This window comes from Fukomys damarensis, unplaced genomic scaffold (assembly GCF_012274545.1).
Source record: "Fukomys damarensis isolate Sample0158 unplaced genomic scaffold, DMR_v1.0_HiC HiC_scaffold_7, whole genome shotgun sequence".
In the NCBI taxonomy this organism is placed as follows: domain Eukaryota; kingdom Metazoa; phylum Chordata; class Mammalia; order Rodentia; family Bathyergidae; genus Fukomys; species Fukomys damarensis.
This window is the reverse complement of record NW_022900919.1, coordinates 18,324,969-18,345,026: the sequence shown is the minus strand read 5'-3', so window position 1 is coordinate 18,345,026 and position 20,058 is coordinate 18,324,969. Positions and strand designations below refer to the sequence as shown.

General features: G+C 41.6%; 1 protein-coding gene across 3 annotated transcripts; it reads left to right on the top strand.

Moving 5' to 3' along the window:
* The first annotated feature begins 79 nt into the window (after positions 1-79).
* Mrpl46 (mitochondrial ribosomal protein L46) lies at positions 80-12,404 on the top strand. 3 transcript variants are annotated; one of them, XM_010621038.3, is made up of 4 exons: positions 80-347; positions 1,757-1,949; positions 2,624-2,794; positions 7,575-10,635. In XM_010621038.3, the coding sequence occupies exons 1-4, from the start codon at positions 120-122 to the stop codon at positions 7,823-7,825; spliced, it is 843 nt and encodes a 280-aa protein (XP_010619340.1). In that variant the 5' UTR covers positions 80-119; the 3' UTR covers positions 7,826-10,635. The 3 variants fall into 3 exon arrangements, with proteins under 3 accessions (XP_010619340.1, XP_010619339.1, XP_033616976.1); XM_010621037.3 differs by having other exon boundaries at positions 86-347; positions 2,621-2,794; XM_033761085.1 differs by having other exon boundaries at positions 89-347; positions 2,621-2,794; positions 10,552-12,404.
* Positions 12,405-20,058: the final 7,654 nt, after the last annotated feature.

The following is a 20,058-nucleotide window of genomic DNA, read 5'->3' as shown; positions in this document are numbered from 1 at the left end:
CTAGTAGGTCCTGGGACCTCCTCTACCCCATTTCCGACGCTCTCGCGTTACCTTATGGGAGCATGGGGTTGGCTGAGGTCTCCTCTGTGAGCCGCGAGACATTGTGGGAAGGCAGAAAGATGGCGGCGCCCGTGAGGTACACAGTATCAGGGGTGACGAGAGGCTGGCGGCGGTTCGAGAAATTTTGGGCAGGTAGCTTGTGTTCTCGCAGCCTCTCTCTTGAGACCGCACCCTTAAACAACAGATCGCCATGGCGTTTATTGGGCTCGTTGTGTCTGCAGCGGCCACCGCTCATCTCCAAGTCTCTGACCCCACTGCAGAAAGAGATGGCGGCTTTGCTGCAGCAGGTAAAAGCAAGGATGCGGGTTTAAGGGCGATGAAGGGGAAGTAGTCACCAGGGCCTTGGTTCGACACTAACTTCGGCACCAATTAGTTTGTGTAACCTGAAGCAAAGCATTTTTCTCAACCTCACTGTACTTGTCTGCAGGATAGAAGTAACTATTGAGTTGGATTGACACCCAGTAGGAGTTTAACAGTTTATTTTCACCGTCCTCCTCTGTTGTTTTTTTCGACAACACTTTGGAGCCACTTTCCTTCTTTATTCATCTAGCGCATTTGGGATCCGCTGGAATCAGTCCCTCTCACCAAGCGCTCTCTGACTGGAGGGGAGAAAGTGTGATGTGTGATGAGTATTAAGAAAGAAGCACAGGGGCCAGGGATTTAGCTCAGCGGTTCGGTGGCCTGCCTCGCAAGCGCAAGGACCCGAGTTCGATCCCCGGTACAAAAAAAAAAAAAAAAAGCACAGGAGGCGGGAGCACATCTGTAAGATTCCTGTGATAAAGTCCACTTTGTTTTACCTCACAGGGCTATTTCTGTAAAGGGGAAATAGGGGTAAAAACTGGGTGTAGAGGTTGTGAAGGTGCTAAGTCCCTACAGATAATGATCGAAGGATGTTATGTTTTCAGAGAATCTGAGATGTTTTGGTCTTGGACTATTGAAAGCTATAAACTTCTGTGGTTTCTTTTCTTTTCTTCCTTTTTTTTTTTTTGCGTGATTTACTTATATACTCGCTTGACAAATTATCATTATTCACCTTACAGATGTTCTTAGCACATGCTTTTTTGTTTATCAGACAGTGTGTTGTGATAGAGATGCAATACTGAATAAGACAGCTATGGGTACAGCTACGGCTTAGAAATTTCAGTCCAGTGAATGAGGGGAGGAGGCTCATACCAAATAATCACATAAGTAATTGCAGAACCTGGTAAGTGTTGAAAAGGAAATTACACAGTAATGTGTTTCACAGGGACATCTAATTTTGAGTTTATGGGAGGTTTTAAGAAATGCCTCTCTGAGAAAGTGATACTTAAATTGGGATCAGAAGGATGAGTAGAAATCCTCTGGGCGAAAGAACATGAGGGAATAAGTAAAGTTGTAAAGTTCCCAAGACAGGAAAGTAAGGTGCTGTTCAACAATTGACAGGACTGGAGTGTGGTAGTTGGGCAGGCAATACCAGTCCCAGTCCTCTGTTCTTTGTAGCAGTCTGGAGCCCTAGTCATATTCTGATATACTCACAAATGTAACTGAAGCCTTATGTAGGTGACACTTTTCTTTCTGTATCGCATTTTGATCATATGTTTGATTATTTTGCGGCAAACTTCTGAGCCTGTTCAGGGATGCTGTAGCTTTGTTTTATTTATTCTTCCTGTTTTTTCTTTTCTTTTTCGTTTGTTTTTGATCCTTTGAATTTTTCCAGATTGAGTTAGAGAAAAGCCTGTATTCAGACCATGAACTTCGTTCTCTGGATGAAGCCAAGAGACTGGCAAAGAAGAAAGCTGACCTCTACGCTGATGAAGAACAAGATGAACAGGACATATTGCTTGTACAAGATTTGGAAGATTCATGGGAGCAGGCGTTCCTAAAGTTCAAACCTGGATCCCGTGTAACAGGTTTGTGATCTTTTTAAGCCAACAAAAAGGAAGGAAAGAAGGAAGTTCTGGTTCCTGAATATGGGACAGTTGCTTAACCTCTGCTTTGTGTTTTAAGTAACAATTTCAAGTAACAAAACATCTCCGAGGAAAGTAAATTCTTTCCCTTATTCTTGACATCTGTCTTAGTATAATTTTTTAAAAGGCCTATGTTATTTTTTTATGTTGAGGTAGCCCTTTTTCAGTTAAAGTTTGTGTTATCTGAGTTTAATTCCTACTGAAAGAGTGGAAAAATAAAATCTTTTTCTTCCAGTTTTTGTGTTTCATCAGAAATCCCTCTTAAAGCAAGGGATTCTATTGTCATTGTTTCATACATGAGTGAAGAATAGAGAAAGTGGGGACCACTTAGGTCAGTAATAGTGATAAAATCAACCAAGCAGTTGTGTTTGAGTTTTTATAGGTATTGTTTGTTCTTTAGAGTGTGCTTTGCTCTACAGAGGAAATGTAGTATGAACCTGTACTCTGAAAGAGGTCAGAGTTAGATGGTTCATGGTGTAATTTGCCTGTATGCTCTTTGAGGGCACTGATCATAGCCCTCCCTAAAGGGAGGCCCTAAAACTCTTAGGTTTTTTTCAGTTCTGGTAGATTGATTTTCTTTGTCTCCTCTGACTCTGACCCCCTTTTCTTCATAGAAGCTGATAAAACAAATGACCGAACCTCACTACACCGGAAGCTAGACAGAAACCTTGTTCTGTTAGTCAGAGAGAAACTTGGAGATGAGGATGTTTGGTTGTTACCCCAGACCGAGTGGCAGCCAGGGGAGACCCTCCGAGACACAGCCGAGCGAACACTGGGTGCTCTCTCAGGTGAGTTCTCTGCTTTTTCCAAGTCTCAAGAGATTCACTTGAGAACTGGCTGCAGTGATGCGTGCCTGTAGTTACAGCTGCTTAAGAGTCTGAGGTGAGAGTCTTGGAGTTAATGCCAGCCTGGGCTACATAGTGAGATTTCGTCTCAAAAAAGATTTGCTTTAGATCTAGCTGGAGTATTTATAGGCTGTGAGAATGGGTTTAAGAGTAAAGAGTGGGAAGGTAAATGGAGACTGATGTTTATAAAAATTTCCAATAGAAAAATCCAGACAAGTATTTTCACTTGGAATGAATAAGAATATTAATCTTCGTCCCACTGAGATTTTAGTGAATTCAGAACTGGTGTTTTTGTTATTCTCTTTGCCTGCTTCTCTTACCCTTATAGTCTTGCTTGTCAGTACTATGGCTTATCTATTCACTCAACTAGAAACCTCAGTTTTCCTTAACTTCATTCCAACATGCTTAAGTCTTTGAGTCTTACTTGGTCTATTCCAAATAGCCCCATTTTTATTCCCTTGGCTTGAGCTATAACTTCCTTCACTTCTTACTAGATCAGCATTTCTCTGTGGCACTACTGATGTATGAAATCAGATAATTCTTTGTGGGGGGCTATTCTGTGCATTGTAGGATGTTTAGCAGGATTTCTTACCTCAACTCACTAGATGCCAGCAGCACTACTTCATCCCCATTCCCTAACTCTCACCCTCAGAGTGACAAGCAAAAATATCTTTACACATTACCAGATATTACTTGTGGTGGAGAACCACTACATTGGCCTTTTGAAGGAGATGCTAAAGAAGTCGCCTCTTACTTTTGTGTCATACCCTTCAGTGCTGCTAACATGATCTTTCTGAAGTGCAAATCCCCTGTTACTTCTCTGCATAGAATTTTTAAAGAGAAATTTCCAGCATGGCCTCTTTGCCTTGGTCTCTATCTCATCAATCTTCTGTCTTACATTGTTAATATATATTCTAAGTTCTAACTCACACAACTTTTGTATTCCTTAACTAATGTGGCCTTTCATGCATCTTTGCTTCGAGACATGCTGGTTCCTGGCAGAATGTTTTAGTTCTTCCTGGTCTGGCTGCTCAGTTATTAAGACTCTGCTCATATATTATATTTTTTGTACTGTGATCTTCCCTGAACCTTCAGGTAAAGAGAGCGTCTCTTCCTGGGCTTCCATCACACTTGCATGTACCATTATTTAGTTTATGAAATAAACATTACTTTGTGCCAGGCCCTTCTCTCCAGGCACTTGGGTCACAGTAGTGAATTGGAGATGCCCTTTCATTTATGCTTTTACACTGTAGTAATTGTTTATTGTACACTTCTCTCCCCTGCTAGGATTTTGAATTCATTGAAAGTCTGCAAAGTATATATTCCACTTTATGATCTCAGCTCTCAGCAAAGTATCTATCAGATACTAGTTACTTGCTGAGTGTTTGTTGAGTAAATGGATTTGATTGTGTAGGTGTACAGCTGCTTGACCAGACCTGCCACCAGCAGGTGCTCTTAACAAAATGTAAGCAATCAGTGTGTGCTTCCTTGACCTTTTCTAACCAAGAGCCTCTTTGGCATATAGGAGAGGCAGCAAGCCGCAGTGGGACAAGGGACCTTTGCTCAGTTCTCACTGTCAGCCATCACATAGGAATTGGCAGCTTAGTTACTTGCCAGGATCATTGTGGTCAATGCTCAACCTCCCTCAAGCCTCCATGACAGATTCTTGCTCTGTGCTACTTCCTGTGTCCCACATGGAAGTGGCTCTATGCTTTCTTCCTCTTAAAATTTCCTTTGTAATTAATAAAGTTAAAGGAAATGTGTAATATTAAAAGTATGTTTTATATTTAATAGACGCATAGAAAATAAACAGTGATTTTTTGCAAAAATACTTATTGCAGATTTACTATAGTGGTAATATAAAATAAAAGTGACAAAGGAAAATTCAAGCAATGTGTAAGAAAAGTAAGTATGTTACTTCCTTCAACACTGGCTCCACACTTCCAATATTTCTGCAAGGTAAAATTTCTAGAGATGGGATTAATAGGTCACAACTAGGCACACTTAGTTTTTGATAACTACTGCCCACTTGTCCTCTGGAAAGAATATAACAGTTGACATTTTTAGGAGCAGTTGGCTTGTTGCCTTGACCCCACAAACATGTGAAATAGCACAGTTTGTTTTTGCTTCTGTAGTTGGTAAAAATGATCTGATCTCCTTGGGGTTTAGCCCGTTCTTGTTGCTAGTGAGATTAGTCATCTTTTCATATGTTTATTAACTATTTCTTCTTTTGTGAACTGCCTGTTTAAATCCTTTGCTCATGTTTTAATTGAGCTGTTTTTTTTTTTTTTTGGTTGTATTTTTTAATCCATCTTTTCCAGCTTATGGCAAAGTAATATGCATTATTGAATTTAGTTTGGGAAATCCAGAAAAGTATAAAGAAATACTCCAGTATAGTTCACAGATATGCACTCCTTACACTTTGTATTGTATGTGAGTGACCCTACACCATATGTAAAATCTTCATCTAATGCTAGTAATGTTTTTTTAATATAGGGAAAGCAATTCATGTATATGGTGAGAAATTTCTACACAGCATCTCATAAATATAGGATAAGAAGTGCTTTTTCTTTCTCAGAAGTAATCCTCATTAACAGATTTTTTTGTTGGTGTGTGTATATACTTTTAGAAAATTTCTATGTGTATACAAGCATAGAAATAAATTTTTTTTATATAATGAGAGGATACACATATGTACGCGCGCACACACACACACACACACACACACACACACACACAGGTAGTTTTTTCCTCATACAGCTTTTAAAATTTTCCGGATCAGCATATAAAGTCTGATTTTACATGTTTTTAACACCTGCATACTAGTTCATGCTGCGTAGGTACTGTCATTTGCTTAATCTGTTGCTTTTATAAGTAAAGCTTCAGGGAACATCCTGTGTATTCATCTTTTCTCACATGGGCAAATAAATACAGTTGGAAGGATAAAATTCCAGACTTGGCTAGGTAGAAGAGTATGTACAATTAAAATCAATCTTGGCAAATTATTTATAATATCCCCCTAATTTATTTCTCCATAGTATGTCTGAAGGTACCATTTTTTTCCCTATCTCTCTTACACAGTATAAAAATCAAAGGTTTTGAACTTTACTACTACAGTCTTTTCTCAAGGAAGAAAAGGGGTTGTACAAGGGATTGGTTCCTGGCCTTTCCTCTTCTACTGCACACTTGAACATCTGTGGGTATATAAAATGGCATAACATTTGCATCTAGCCTGCATATATCCTCCTGTATATTTCAGTCATCTCTAGGTTATTTATGATACTTAATACAATGTATATGCTATATGAATAAACTGTTATACTTACTGTTTAGGAGTAATGACAAGAAAAAAGTCAGTGTATATTCAGTATTGAGCTATTGTCTTTCTGTCACAAGAATTTTCAACCCACAGTTGGTTGAATCCATGGATTCATGACCTTACAGACACGGAGATAAGGAAGGCCAATTGTAATGACATATTATTATTTGTTTGTTGGGATGCTAGGAATTGAACCCAGGGCCTTGAGCATGTTAGGCTTAAGCTCTTTTCCACCAAGCTACAACTCAAGCCCATGGTATGTTATTGTTGTTTTAATTTATATTACTTCAATTATCAGTTAGATTGAATACCTTTTAATATTCATAGGCTGTTGATATTTTCATGTGAACTTCTTGTTAAAATATTTGAGTCATTTTTCTTTTGGATTTCATTTTTTCCCTTGATTTATAAGTGCTCCTTAATATAGTACTTAATATAGTGAATATAGTACCTTAATATAGTACTAAGATGTGTTTTTGTTGAATGTGATGAAAATGTTTTTCTTAGTTTATCATTTTGTCTTTGACTTTGTTGTGCTTTGTTTTTCCTTGCAGGAAGATAAATTTTTCTTTTTTGTAGACAAATATATTTTTCATTGTGGGGAGTTTTGAATTTTGTGTCTTGTATAAAATGGCCTTCCTCTCTTAGTAATGATACAGAAAGTATCCCATGTCCTCTTCTAATGCCTTATAATTTTTAAATGAAAAGTTTAAAAATACAGAAGAATTCGGGAATAATTGCCCCTGAAACCACCATTCAGAAAGAAGAAATTATTTATGAAAATTTGAAATTTTGGTTCAACCTTTCATCTGTAGTATCACTTCAGTGTGGGTACTGTCATATCACTTCACTGTGGCATCTGTCTGTTCCATTTAGCTAGCTAGTTCCTCAGATGCCATTTAGTAATCCTCCTTTTCCCCATGCTTAGAATTGCTTGATTAGGATTTAAACCCTAGTTATAGATTGTAGATGCTGGTTTTTAACTTTGTTTATGACATTTTCATACTATAGAGGTGGAATCTGGGGTTCCTTTTGTGTTTTGCTTGTGACACCCCTTTAAAAGCAGGTGAACTTTACTATACAGACTCCAAGTATCAGCAGATGGTGAGCAGGCTATGTGCAGAGGCCAGCTGCTCTTGCTGCCAGAAAGTGTTTCTGGAACTGCATCTCTGACTTTGGTTTGATTTCAAAGCGAAAGGAAGGATCCAGTGACTCTGGACTGCATGGACCAGGAAGCATTCTGATTGAGAAGGCAGGAGACTCTTTTCAGGAATGCCCTCCGTTCTTCTAGGGATAGCTTTTATTTCAGGGCTGGAACTAACATTCATGGAGAATTCTGTGACTTTGGGAGCTAGAATAAACTGGAGGGTGTGTTTTTATCTCCCAATTTTTTTCCTTCTTCAGAAAACAACATGGAAGCCAAGTTCCTAGGAAATGCACCCTGTGGCCACTACAAGTTCAAGTTCCCCCAGGCCATGCGGACAGAGAGTAACCTTGGGGCCAAAATATTCTTCTTCAAAGCACTACTATTAAATGGAGACTTTTCCCAGGCCGGGAAGAAGGGCCATCATGTGTGGGTCAGTAAGGAGGAGCTGGGCGACTATTTGAAACCGAAATACTTGACCCAGGTTAAGAAATTTCTTTTGGACCTCTGATGGACTGAGCTGCCTGTGGACAAGTTGGGCCTCAAGGACTTTTGGATGAACAGTAAACAAAATTTGGAGAATTAAGTGAATCTGTCCTGTGTTGGTCTCAGCTGATTTGCCCTGGGGGGGTCAACTGGCTTTTCCCTGTGAAGAGGGATCTAGGGCGCCTTTCATTTTTCCCAAACTGATAATAGTTGAGTGTTTTTTTGCCTTATGGTGAATTAACTGACTTATTGGGCTCAGGAAGAAAGAACAGAAAGAAATGAAGTGACAAAGCCTTGAGTTCTGTAAAACTTCCAGATGCACAAGAAGAACCTTACTATATACAGTTTCTTAGCCATTTCCCATTTTGTTACTCCTTTCCATTTGATAGGAAAATGTTTTAATCTAGCTCAGAAATAGTGCTTTCTTTTTCCTCCTTTTTTCCCTTCATCCCTCCTTTTCCTTAAAAGCATTTTATGTTTAAAAACAAACTAATCATGTCATGTCTGTTTTGAAATGGTCATGTGAAGCAAACAAGTTCAGCTTATCTTCATTCCACAAAAGGAGGAGTCATGGCCAGGCCATGATGTGGCTTGGAGTCATGCTATACTTCATTTGTGTTAGAGGAGAAAGCTGACCTCTCGCCTCTGAGGTGGGCCTTGTGGCTGTTCAGTTTGTTGCTTAGGTCATTACTGGTCCCAAGTGCCTGCCACATAGAGGCATAAATAAACATTTTGCTCTGTGACTGCAAGAGAGTGAGGGAGTCAGATATGTCTGTCTGCCCAGACTTGTGGTTCTGGTGATGAGGCTGCAGAGCTAGATCCCTAGACTTTCTGGTTTCCTCTCTCCCAGCTTTCTGGGTAAACAGATGGTCCTCTTGATGGGAACTTTGTTTTTGCCTCAGATGCATCCTTATGTTCTTGCACAGGGTCATAGAAATTGTTTTCTATAGTGAAAGTGAGATGCCTCATTCTGTATCTGTCTCCTTGCCCGTTATCTCCTGCGTGTATTCTCTCCCCCATTACTGGGGAAGATATGTCCCAGTACAGTGTGCTCATGAAGAGCAGGGGTGGTACCTGGGAGTGAAGCCTGGGCACAGCTATAGGACTAGGGTACTCTCTGTGTTTTGGATTATGTCATGCATGTTATCTGTACTGTATGATCTAGGGTCTTAGGTTCCTCTGACCTAAAAGGGCAGGAATGAAATGATTATTGTCATAACCATGCATGAGATAGTCAGCTTGCTAACATTCTTTTTAATTTTTTAGTAGTGTTGGGGATCAAACCCAGAGGCTTGTGCCTGTTAGGCAAATACTCTACCAATGAGCTACAGCCCCAACCTATAACATTGTTTCTTTAGTGGGATATAGTGTGTAAATAGCCCTTCCACTGTGTTCAGCTACCTGGGGAACCCAATTGGAAAAGGATGAAACTGGGAATACATTTTGCCCACCTTTTGTTTTAAAAAATTGATGAGAAGGCTCCAACTTTGACAGTGTGTTTAGTATTGTTGGAATTCATCTCTTCTAGGAGCTGCATCTCAAAGGTTCCACATCTCTAGTGGCACATGCTCAAGCTTTAAATCTACCAGGGACCAGTTCACAAAGTGGTAGGGATTTCACTGCATCAGTGTCCTCATTGAGCTTAATTCTGCTCTTTGGGCTCTGGCTACAAAATTCCACAGGTTTTGAGTGGTCTCTAAACCTCCTTTCTGTTATTTTTTTTTGGAGTGTGATTTTAGTCTGCAAGATATTCAGCATTGTAGAATTGACAGCATTTGTTGAGTGCCATCTTGAACCTTCCTCTGGTTGTCAAACGTGATAAAAAATTGGGGAAAGTTGGCTGCTAGGGACAAAATAAGATGCTTTCTGTGTTTTGGGGGATGTCTTCAAAGCACATGGCATGGTGGAAGAAATGTGTGGTGGTGTGCAGATTAGGAGTTGTAGTTTGAGATGTGTTTGTACAACCTAAAAGGAGAAATGTTGCACATGGGTTGTGTGTGTGTGTGTGTGTGTGTGTGTGTGGCATGTAAAACAGACCACCCAGCTCACCAGAAGGGTCCTGCAGAGGTGTAGGCTTGTTCTTGCCACTGCCTTGCTTATTCCTTTCCCAAATGATTTCCAGTCACTCCTGGTTCCCACCTTTGTTGGAACTGTGGAGAAAATGCTGCTGCACTTGTTTTTCTGGTATCTTACCCTCAGAATGACTTACTGCTGGGCCATTTCTCCACCTTGTATGTGCTTCTACACTTACCACTTTACTGGATTAGTCGAAGCGCCCCACCACCCAACTTCAAAAAGTGTATAAAAGAGTCAGCTTCTGTCCTAGGCACCAGACTTACAGTCAGAAAATCGGGATTAAATTTGTTGTATATACTTTGAAGTTATAGCAACTATCATTATTGACACTGGTGGAGTGACTCCTTAGGACATAGAACAGTGTGAGGACCCTTACCTAAATGTGCATTTTTATTTAAACCAGCAGTGCAGGCATCGTTATCCCTATTTTATTGATGAGGAAACACACCCAAAGAAGTTAATTAACTTGCTTAGGGTTACTTGCTAGTAAGAGGATCAGAATTCAAACTCAAGGTGATTTGTGTGCACTGCTAGTTCTTAACCCTGTCTTAACTTTTTCATCTGTAAAATGAAGATGCAACTCTTTTTCAGCTAATGAGATAATTTATTTGAAGTACTTAGCATTGTGCATAGCTTGTTATAAACACTCAGTAAATGTTTCCCTCCTTCCAACAGGGGCTCCCAGTTCTGAATTCAGCTGTATCATCTGTAGCTTTTACTGTCCCCATTTTCACCCTTTCTTTGCTATGCATTGTGGCAACCAAGCATTTCTGACCTATTTGGAAAGGCACACAAGTGATTTGGACATTAATGGATTCCATCAGCCAATCTCAGAATGAGTGTGTGGTAGGTCAGTCCCCATAACTATGTCCAGCTACTCAGGCATGTTACCCCATCCCACCCTGGGCCTGAGTATCCACAGCCACTGTTAGGTGCCGGCTTATGGGGCGCTAAAAGCAGAATAGACCTGCTGACCCATTCTGTTACCCCAGCAGGGGAAAAAGGAGCACCGCTGAAAGGTCAGCAACCCAATTATTAAGAGCTCACAGATCGCTAAGCTGCAAGCACACAGCACGATAAAGCCTGTTTGCCTCAAAGCTCAGGGCACCTCAGCCCCCACCCTTCTCAGCTTTATTTCCTTGAAGCCTGGGGAGCCTGGATTACGGCCAGCCACTTTAGACTTTCAGTCACCTTTTACCTCAGAATTTCAGTGCTCAAGACAGGAAGTGGGGGAGGAAACTGTTCCTGTCCCTGCTTCTAGGAGAGGCATTCAGTGTGGATCTTGCTATCAGGTTCAGGTAGTTTAGATGAATTGTTGCTGCTGCAGCTGAGGTGGGTATTGGTAGCTCCTATGAGCCGGGGTGAGGATGGCCCAGAGAGCAAGGGATTAGGAACACCCTAAGCCATCCCAAAGTGAGCCAGGAAAACCAGCAACAGGTTTTGTTCAGAGGCTTTAGCAATACAGACGCATCATTGGTCACTGAAATAGCAGACTCCCATGTGTAATGTAGCTGCTGAGTGGCTGAAGAAGGGGCTGGGGTAGAAGGAGAGAAACCGTCTAAATTTTTCTTTGGCTGAGTAAGGGGAAAAGCATCAAAGTACAGTAAACTGAGAATCCCTGAGATTAGGTGCTCTGGGTGCAGCAGGCTGGCAAGTGAAGTTGAAAATACACTGGGAGTAGGGATTTGGAGGACACCTTCAGATTGGGAGGTGGCAGGGTCTGCCACTTTTTTCTGAACGCAGACTGTCATCCCCGAAACCTTCACTGCACTTGGCCTTTGGCTGCTGCCTTTGAAGCAACTCCTTGCCTCAGGCTGAGCAGTCTTCAGTGCCTGCCCTCTGAGGTTAAGGGCAATCAGGAGCTGACATGTAACCAGCTGGGACAGAGTCAGGGTACCTGGGGTTATCTCTGCAAGTACACAGATGCTGTGTCCCCATGTGCTGGGGCCTCTTCTTGTAGCCTTATGCCAAGCCTGCCTGTCCATATAATCTGTCTCACTTATTCTTAGGTCTTGTGTGGCAGTTTTTTCCTTGCCATTTCTAGATCAGTGGAAAAATTTAGGGAAGTGAAGAACTCTATGAAGGTCTAATAGTCAGTGTGTGTGATGGAGCCAGGATTTGGACCCAGAGCTGAATAATTCTGAAAACACCTGTGTCCCCTGCTGCCTGGATACTTTCTGTGTAACAGAAATCTTGAACTGGTCACCGAGGGACAACTGCTGCAGGCTGGTTGGAAAAACTGGAACTGGGGCATTTTTTGACTGAGGATTTGGAGTACAGAACAATGAGGCTTAAGGCGCTGACATCCTTGAAGTTGGAGAAGAGAGTGATGAAAATCCTGGTCTTCAAATGTATGTGTTGCTTATATGGGGAGGTTTTAATTACAGATATTACTGTTTAACGACCTGCCTGTTTAATGACTGTCCAGATTTAGGACCTGTCACATACTTACCACACATCTTTTTTTTTTTATTTGTATTGTCTGTGCATCTTGTCTGTAGAGCCTCAGTGTCTTTTTTTTTACAGTACAGTTTATTTATACAGTACTGTAATTTTTGCTGATTACACTGTATGGAACAGTACTGTAGTTTTATGTTCTGTTGTACATTACAGTATTGTGTGTAAGAGTTATGCAAATAAAAGCAAAGTCATCAAGTTGGAGTTTCCTTTGACTGTTTCTTTGTTCTGAATATTGTAATATACATAGTATATACAATTTCTCATTTAGTGACCAAATCAGCAACCCAGTTGCAAAATCAGAACTCGGTCATTACATAAGGAATGTCTGTAGTCATCTTTGTCTGAATTAGAGACAATAAGATTAAGATGCAGGAGTAGGAATTTTGAGAAGTTACACATGGGAAAACCTCTAGCACATTAACATGAATTCCTGAAACTTTCCAGTTACCCTTCAACAGATATTTGTGGAAAAGGGTGCTTTTACTATCAGGCATTGGTTATACAATGGAGATCAAAATTCTCCCAGACAGTGTTCTCAAAATAGTTTAGTGCTAAAAGTGGGGACAGGAAACAGACCCATCAGCAAGCAAGGGAAAATGTGTGCTGTGCACCCTGTTCTATCTGGCCCAGGGAAGGCCTCCAAGACAACCAAGGCTGAGCTGAGACCCAGAGTAATGAGGAGGATGGAGCTGGGAAAGGATAGGTAGGAAATTATGCACAAAATCCAGCGAGGCCTAAAGGAAGTTCTGTGGGCTTAGAGGGCCATGCATACGGGGTTTATCTTAGTGTCTTATGTTCTTAACTGTCTGAGACAGTTTAGGAGTAGTTTTGTCTGAAAGAGAATGGGTTCCTTCATCTCTTATATGGTCACCTCTTACATCAGTATTGGATTCTAGCCACAGATTATATATTATCTTACCATGGAAGTGTCCCTTAGGTGTCACATTGGTGACTGGCCTAGGTCTCTTGGCGGAACCCAGTGTGGTCAGTGTTTTTTTTCCAATGACTGGCCAGTCAGAGTTTATTTGATTGAGCCCAGGACTCTCCAGCTGGTTTGTGTTGAGTATAAAACACTAAGATTCCAGATCCTACCATAAGGGGAAAATGACTGCAGGTCTGTTTCTCACCCCCAGAAAGGCCTGAAGTGAGGCGTTTGGGAGAATATGAAGAGGACTGAGATCACCATAAGCATCATGAGATGTTCACACAAAGTCACAGGTTCAGGATCCAAGATCTGATTGCCTCACTCATCTCAGGCTCACACCAAAGCAGGATGCCAGGGTAGACAATAATGGATGGAAATTATAAAATAGTATTTATACTATTATTTGTCTTACCTTAAAAATCCCAGCCTAATAGTTTGAATACACCAAAGTCAAATGTGAATATGATGTGATTCTACAGATTCTGTGCTGTCCTTTGTTTCCTAGTTGTTTCCATAACTCGCTGAGCATTCCCATCTCCAATGCTAATTATCTGGCATTGGAGCCTATGTTTTAATGCATATACCAAAAGATACGTGGCCTCAAAAGGTGATGAAGTGGCTTCATTTTTTCTTTTTGTGGAAGGTTCTTATGCCAACAGAGTGATTTAAGTGACTTAAGTTGGGTCATTCTAGCCTCAGCCAACAAGACTATAGGATTATGAATAGTGATTTAAGATCTTTTGTCTAGCATTTAGATGGATTCTGAAAGTCAGTCTAAAAATCTCACCAGGCCATGGCTGCAACAATAGAATAAGAATTTAACTTTTTAAGGTGACTACTTTGAAAAGTATGTGTGTGAAACAAATTTTATGTTTCTTGTAGTTTCCTCATGTACAGCCTTTGGTCAGTAGTGTCCTCAGCTATACTGTGTGCAAAAGTGAGGAAAAAAAGTTTAACATACACCAAGTACGGTGGGACATGCCTGTGATCCCAGCACTCTGGGAGGCTGAGGAAGAGGACCACAAGTTTGAGGCCAGCCTAGGCAAATGAGTGACTTTGTGAGACACTATCTCAAAATAAAACATAAAGGAAGAGCTGGGGTTGTAGCTCAGTGCAAAGGCCCTGGGTTCACTCCCCATTACTGAAAAAAATTTTAGCATACATACCTTTCCAAAAAGAAGATTCATGGCCACAGTTTTCTACCCATGTCCATAGGGAATATTTCAGTTCTCCAATACCCACTTTTTCTCAGAAATCTCATACACAAATCAGAAATCAGAGATCTCTCCCTTCCTCCTTCCCTCCTCGTACATACTACTGAACATTGTATCACAGCTTTGATCATTCACATCACACACACACTTCCTTGGTCATTCACAGTGCAGCACACACACACCAAGAGCTTAAGTATTCTCATCACACACACACATCCTTGGCTGTTCACATCATACATAAATGCTTGGGTCTTTATTCCTAGCACACAGAGATACAAACCCTTGACGCCCATCTGATACATATATACTCTTGAACGATCACACCAGCCCACGCACATGTACTTCCATCACACCCATCTTTCAATCCGGTATCATACACATGCATCACACATGTACTCATGAATATTTACGTCACACCCTGACTGTTCAGGTCTTTTGCCTGTGCTCTCGGGTCCTCAGGTCTTTCTTCTGCTGTGCTTTATAATGCACATGTGTGTATATGTTGGGGATATGTGTGATGACCCCTGTAAACTACATTTCTCAAGATTTCTTGCTAACTGGTTTCTAGCAGAATTTGACCAATAATAGGTACCAGTGAGAGATGGAGGGGAAGCTGTTTCTCTTCATTCTTGACTTAGGAGACATTCCTAGCATCTCTGTGGTCCCAGATTCTATTGACAGGCTTCCATTTTCAAGTTCTTGTAGAATGGCTGATGCTAGTGATAGAACCACCTCCTTTCTCTATCCCTTCATCTCCAGGAGTGGTGGTGGCTTTTGCTAATGTCTGGGTTGCTTCACCACCCACATTTTGATTTTTTCAAGTCTGTCTAATATCTTTGTAACTAATTTTATGTATTGAATTCCCTTTCTGAACTATGTGACATGATAGATGCTTATCCAACACCCACACCTTAGAATATTCTCATCTGTTGCTTTTTGTCTTGCTGTGGTCAGATCTTTGTTGGATTAAATCTGGTTCAGAGTAGTTGAATGAATGGCTATAGTGCCATCCTCTTTTGCTCCTTCTGTCCTAGGATTTTTCTTGGGTTCTAGGATTTTCTTGGGTATATTTTGTTGTATGCCTGAATCCCTGAGCTCAGGGATATCTTCAGCTCTGTTGCAATGGATTGCAAATGATCACAGTGACAGTGCTTAGCCTCATGGACTCCTCATTTTGGGCAAAGCACATTTGGAGGGATGGAGGGTGAACTGCTCTTGACCAAGACATCCCCTTGTGGAAACTTTAGGGGTCATCATGTGCAACCACGCCAGAAGATCCAGATGTGACTTCAAAAGCAAGGGAACCAGCACTGTTTGGGTTAAACAAGGAAGAATGGGGTCATCTCTCTTTCTAAAGATACAGGTACACTTATGGTCTGAGCACTGGTCCCCAAATCTAAATTCCTACTCTGTAACTGACTTGGGCAAGACACCCTTTGCTTTATCATCCTTGCTTTTTAGAAACAAGGTTCTCTTGCTGATCACTTAGTCCTTTTCTCAGAATGCGGAAGGAACTGCTCAATTTTGAATGTGTCACATGCTTCCTGGCCTGTGGGTCTCACTGATGCATAAGAAATTTAGGTTCACGGTCTTCGTGGGGGCTGCCATGGGTGTTGTATGCAACCTATACAGTACATGTGGTGTCCACAGGGAGGCGCCATGCGCAAATGTATACCCTGCCCAGATGCTGCAGGCCAAAAGCTGTGTTGCCTGTCTGAAAGCCCACGTTTTCTCTTCCCCAAAGCTTTCTGGCATATAACTATTGCTGAGCTGACATCTGCCTGTTATAAACTGAGTCAAGGCATTGAAAAGCTCCTGCAAACATGCAGCTATGTTATATAGCAAAAAGCACCACATTGTTAACACATTAGGTTAATGCATTAGGTGCTTGCTTGCTTCGGCAGCACATATACTAAAATAGGTTAATGCATTAGATTGAGACAATAAGATTAAGCAAAATCAAGAAGAGGGTATAAGAATTCAGGAGAGATAAAGTTTGAAAAGGTAGAGAGAACTAGGAAAAAAGGTCATAGCACCAGCATCTAGACATTTTCCCATGTGTTTGATTCAACTAAACACATTTTTGCTTTGAGCAGACTGATCTGCTAGATTTTCCCTGTAGTCCAGTGTTCTAAATTTTTGTGATCTTCATAAGATGCAAGAGGCAAGCAGGGTCACACAAGAATTCCTAATTAGTAGGCCAGGGGTGCAGAGCAGGGGAGTGAAGTGGCGTGCTGACCAGTCACTAGTCACTAGCTAGGACTAGTCACTAGTCACTAGTGGTCATGACCCAGGATGCCAGGCTTACTAAGAACACCTTTGGGTACAGAATCAGTCAGTGGTGGCATACCATGTCACCTCAGGATGGGCTTGGGTGACTCTCTGGCCAGCCTCTCCTGGCACAGGACAGGGAGGGGTGATGGCCTTAGGCTCACACACTGCAATGGATGAAGTTGAATGGGCTCTTTACTTCATCGGCTTCCACCTTCTCTAGGGATAAGGGGGCCCAGAGAGGAGCAGTCACTTATTTTAGACATTACAGAGAAGGAAGGCAAGAGCAAGAGACTTCAGAATTCCTGATTCCCAGCCTGGGCTACTGTCCAGACATCACATGGGGACTGCCTGGCCCCAGTGTGAGAGCCCTGATGCCTGCTGGGAGACCTGGGCCTCCCTCACTGCTCTGAAATACCAGGTCTGTGGAGGCAGGTTGTTAGGCTCTTGGCCCTGCCCAGCTTTCCCTGGGATTACAAGATAATACATGTGAAGAAACATTAGCTCATCCAAGTTTGTGGATTATGTGAAAATCAAATTGTAGTAATCTCCCCAGCCTTCTGGTCTTGATGTGATGAGCCAGGACCTACCAGACCCCCTTAGGCCCTTCAGGGCTGGGTCCAGGACGGGGCATGCTACTCATGCCAACATCTTGGAGCCAGACCAACATTTTTCAAGAGCCCTGGAGGCCGGGGGCATTTATGTCCTCAGTATAGGAGAGAGGAGGGCAGGGCAGCTGGAGCCAGAGCAGGCAGGCAGAAAACCATTCATTACCAATAATTTTGCATATGGGCAGTCCACCTGTTTAGGCAATGAAGACAACTTTGCATTTGAGAAGGCATCATTAAGCACATTTCTGGGTGGGAGGGGAGTTTTTCTGGTGATAAAGTGCACGTATCTCTCATCCTTATGAAAGGAGACCTGAGTAATGGAGTGTTTGTGGGTAGAGTCCATAGCCTTATGAAGCTTTTGAAGGGGGAAGAAGAGAAGCAGGGAAGTGTCAGGTAGAGGTGCAGCAATAGATTCTGGCTTTGGTCCACCAGGTCTGAACTCAGCTCTGTTGGTTTGTAGCTACATGGCTTTGGGCTTTCTGAGCTTCAGTTCTTCCTCTGTAAAACGGGTATACTAATAAGCTGTTACTTTTGAGTTTCTGTGAGATTTAAATAATCATGTTTGTTTGTTTGTTTTTGCAGTGTTGGATTTAAACCCAGGACTTGTACTGTTAGGCAAGTGCTTTACCACTAAGAGCCACACTCTTAGCCCTTAAGTGTGCATATTTAAAGCCCTTGGGAGATTGCTTGTTACCTGGATCCCTGAATCCAGAGATCATCGCCAGTATGAATGGGGTTGTAGCTGATATTTTGTATTAGCACTTGGAGGTGGTGGGTGGTGGTAATGGTGCTGATGTGCCGTTTTGTAACCCTTTCTGATTTCCATGGTGTAAACACTCCTATCATGCAGATTTTGAGCCACCTCTAAACACCCATTTGGCTCCCAAGAGTTGATGCGACTCCAGCAGGGTGGGTATCCTCATACTCACTGGTGTAATAAAGTTACTTAATGAATATTACAAACGATTGCACTGGTTGGTGAATAGCAGCTGCTTTAAGAGCCCTTCCCTGTGCCAGTAGCCCCAGCCCCTCCCCTAGTGAGCTTCTCAGTCTCCCACTAACCCATTCATGGCACTTATGAGGTGCCTGTTATTTGGCTAGTATCAGTTCTTGTTTTCTTGAGGCTGTAAAATAGATTGTTTGAAGGCTCACAGCCCACCACCATCATCTACTTTGACAGAACCCATCCCGTATTGTCCCTAGGCATGGCGGTATCTGGAGGCTGAACTGAAGCAACAAAGAGTGTCTACCTCTGTTAAAATGGAGTTTGCACGTGGTTTGCTTAAATGATTAAAAATGTAATCAGTATGACCTGCTTCATCAGTTTGGAATGCAAATACCGTCACATTTCTTTTATTTCTCCAATTAGTTGCTTGAGCAGCCTTTATTATTCAGAAATTTAAAGTTTCTCTTTTGAGGCTTCCTGGCCAGGGGAATTGTTGGTGTCTTACTATACTAGAAAGAAAGTACTACTTCCCATTGCTAGGCAGAAAAACAGTTGGATTCATCTACTAGCTAACAGTTTGATTTGGTGGCTACCATTGTGCTCTTGCTCAGGGCTCCTTCCTGACTCGTGCACTAAGGTGGTTGGATCTGGGCAGCATGGAGCCAGGGAGGCAGCAGAAATGAGTGTGATATGCTAGAAGTGAACAAGAGAGTCTGGGGGTGGAGTGGGTCTGTGGTGAAATGGCCTGTGCATCCCTCAGTCAGGTATGGTCATGTGGAAAACTGTGCCCTGTGTTACCAGATTTTCTCACATTTTCAAAACACCTCAAGTATATGTTTTTACCCAGTAAAACTGGGGTTTTATTTTTGAGGCAAGTGACAAGACATAGAAAGCTTAATGAGCTGCTGCACATGTATACATTTTACATATGTAACCCTCATTCATATGAAGATCTGGGACATTTCTACACCCAGAAAATTGCCCCGTGCTCGCTCTTTTCTAGTCAATCAGTACTCCTTCTACCACCAAAGGTGACTGCTGACTCCTACAGCCATAATTAGCTCTGTCTGATCCTGAACTTCTTATGACTACAATCTTACAGTCTGTATTCTTCTGTGTCCAGTTCCTCTTGTTCACTGTAATACTCTCAAGAGTTAGATCTATGTTCCATGCACCACTAGTTCATTGCTTTCCATTTCTAAGTAATAGTGCTCAGATTTGTTTTCCTGTACTTTTGTTGAGGAATATTTGAATTGTTTGCACTTGTGGGATAGTGAATAATGCTACCATTCACCCGGTTTTGTGTGTGTGTGCTTTGTGTGTATGTGTGTATGTTTCGAACTGTTCTTTTCAACACTAGGGATTGAAACTAGGGCATTCACATTGAGCTACATGTTCAGCCCTTTTAAATTTTTTTTTCATTTTTTTTCCTTTTTATTGAGGTTATTGGTACAATCTAGGTATACAATACAATTACATTCATCATTGGGATTCTGTACCTTTACATAATAGGTCTTGATTCTCATTTTTCCCCTTGTCCCTGCCCTCCCTTCACCCCCTCCTCCCCTCCCCATTTACAAACATTTTATTTCCATTTTTTCAGTTTCTCATATTTTTTTCCTCTCGCTTATTACCTTTCCCCCACCCTTCCCACTTTCCTTACACGTTTAGCCCTTTACTTCCTATTTCACATTATTAATTGTCTCATTAGGATCCTGTGTACTATTATAGTTTTTCACACCAAAGAAACTATTC

Excerpts from the sequence above, each read along its gene's own strand:
- Mrpl46 (XM_010621037.3), top strand. The coding sequence starts at position 120 with ATGGCGGCGCCCGTGAGGTACACAGTATCAGGGGTGACGAGAGGCTGG. Across the intron at positions 1,950-2,620 it reads ACCTGGATCCCGTGTAACAG|AAGCTGATAAAACAAATGAC; the intron begins GTTTGTGATCTT and ends TTTTCTTCATAG. Across the intron at positions 2,795-7,574 it reads AACACTGGGTGCTCTCTCAG|AAAACAACATGGAAGCCAAG; the intron begins GTGAGTTCTCTG and ends TTCCTTCTTCAG.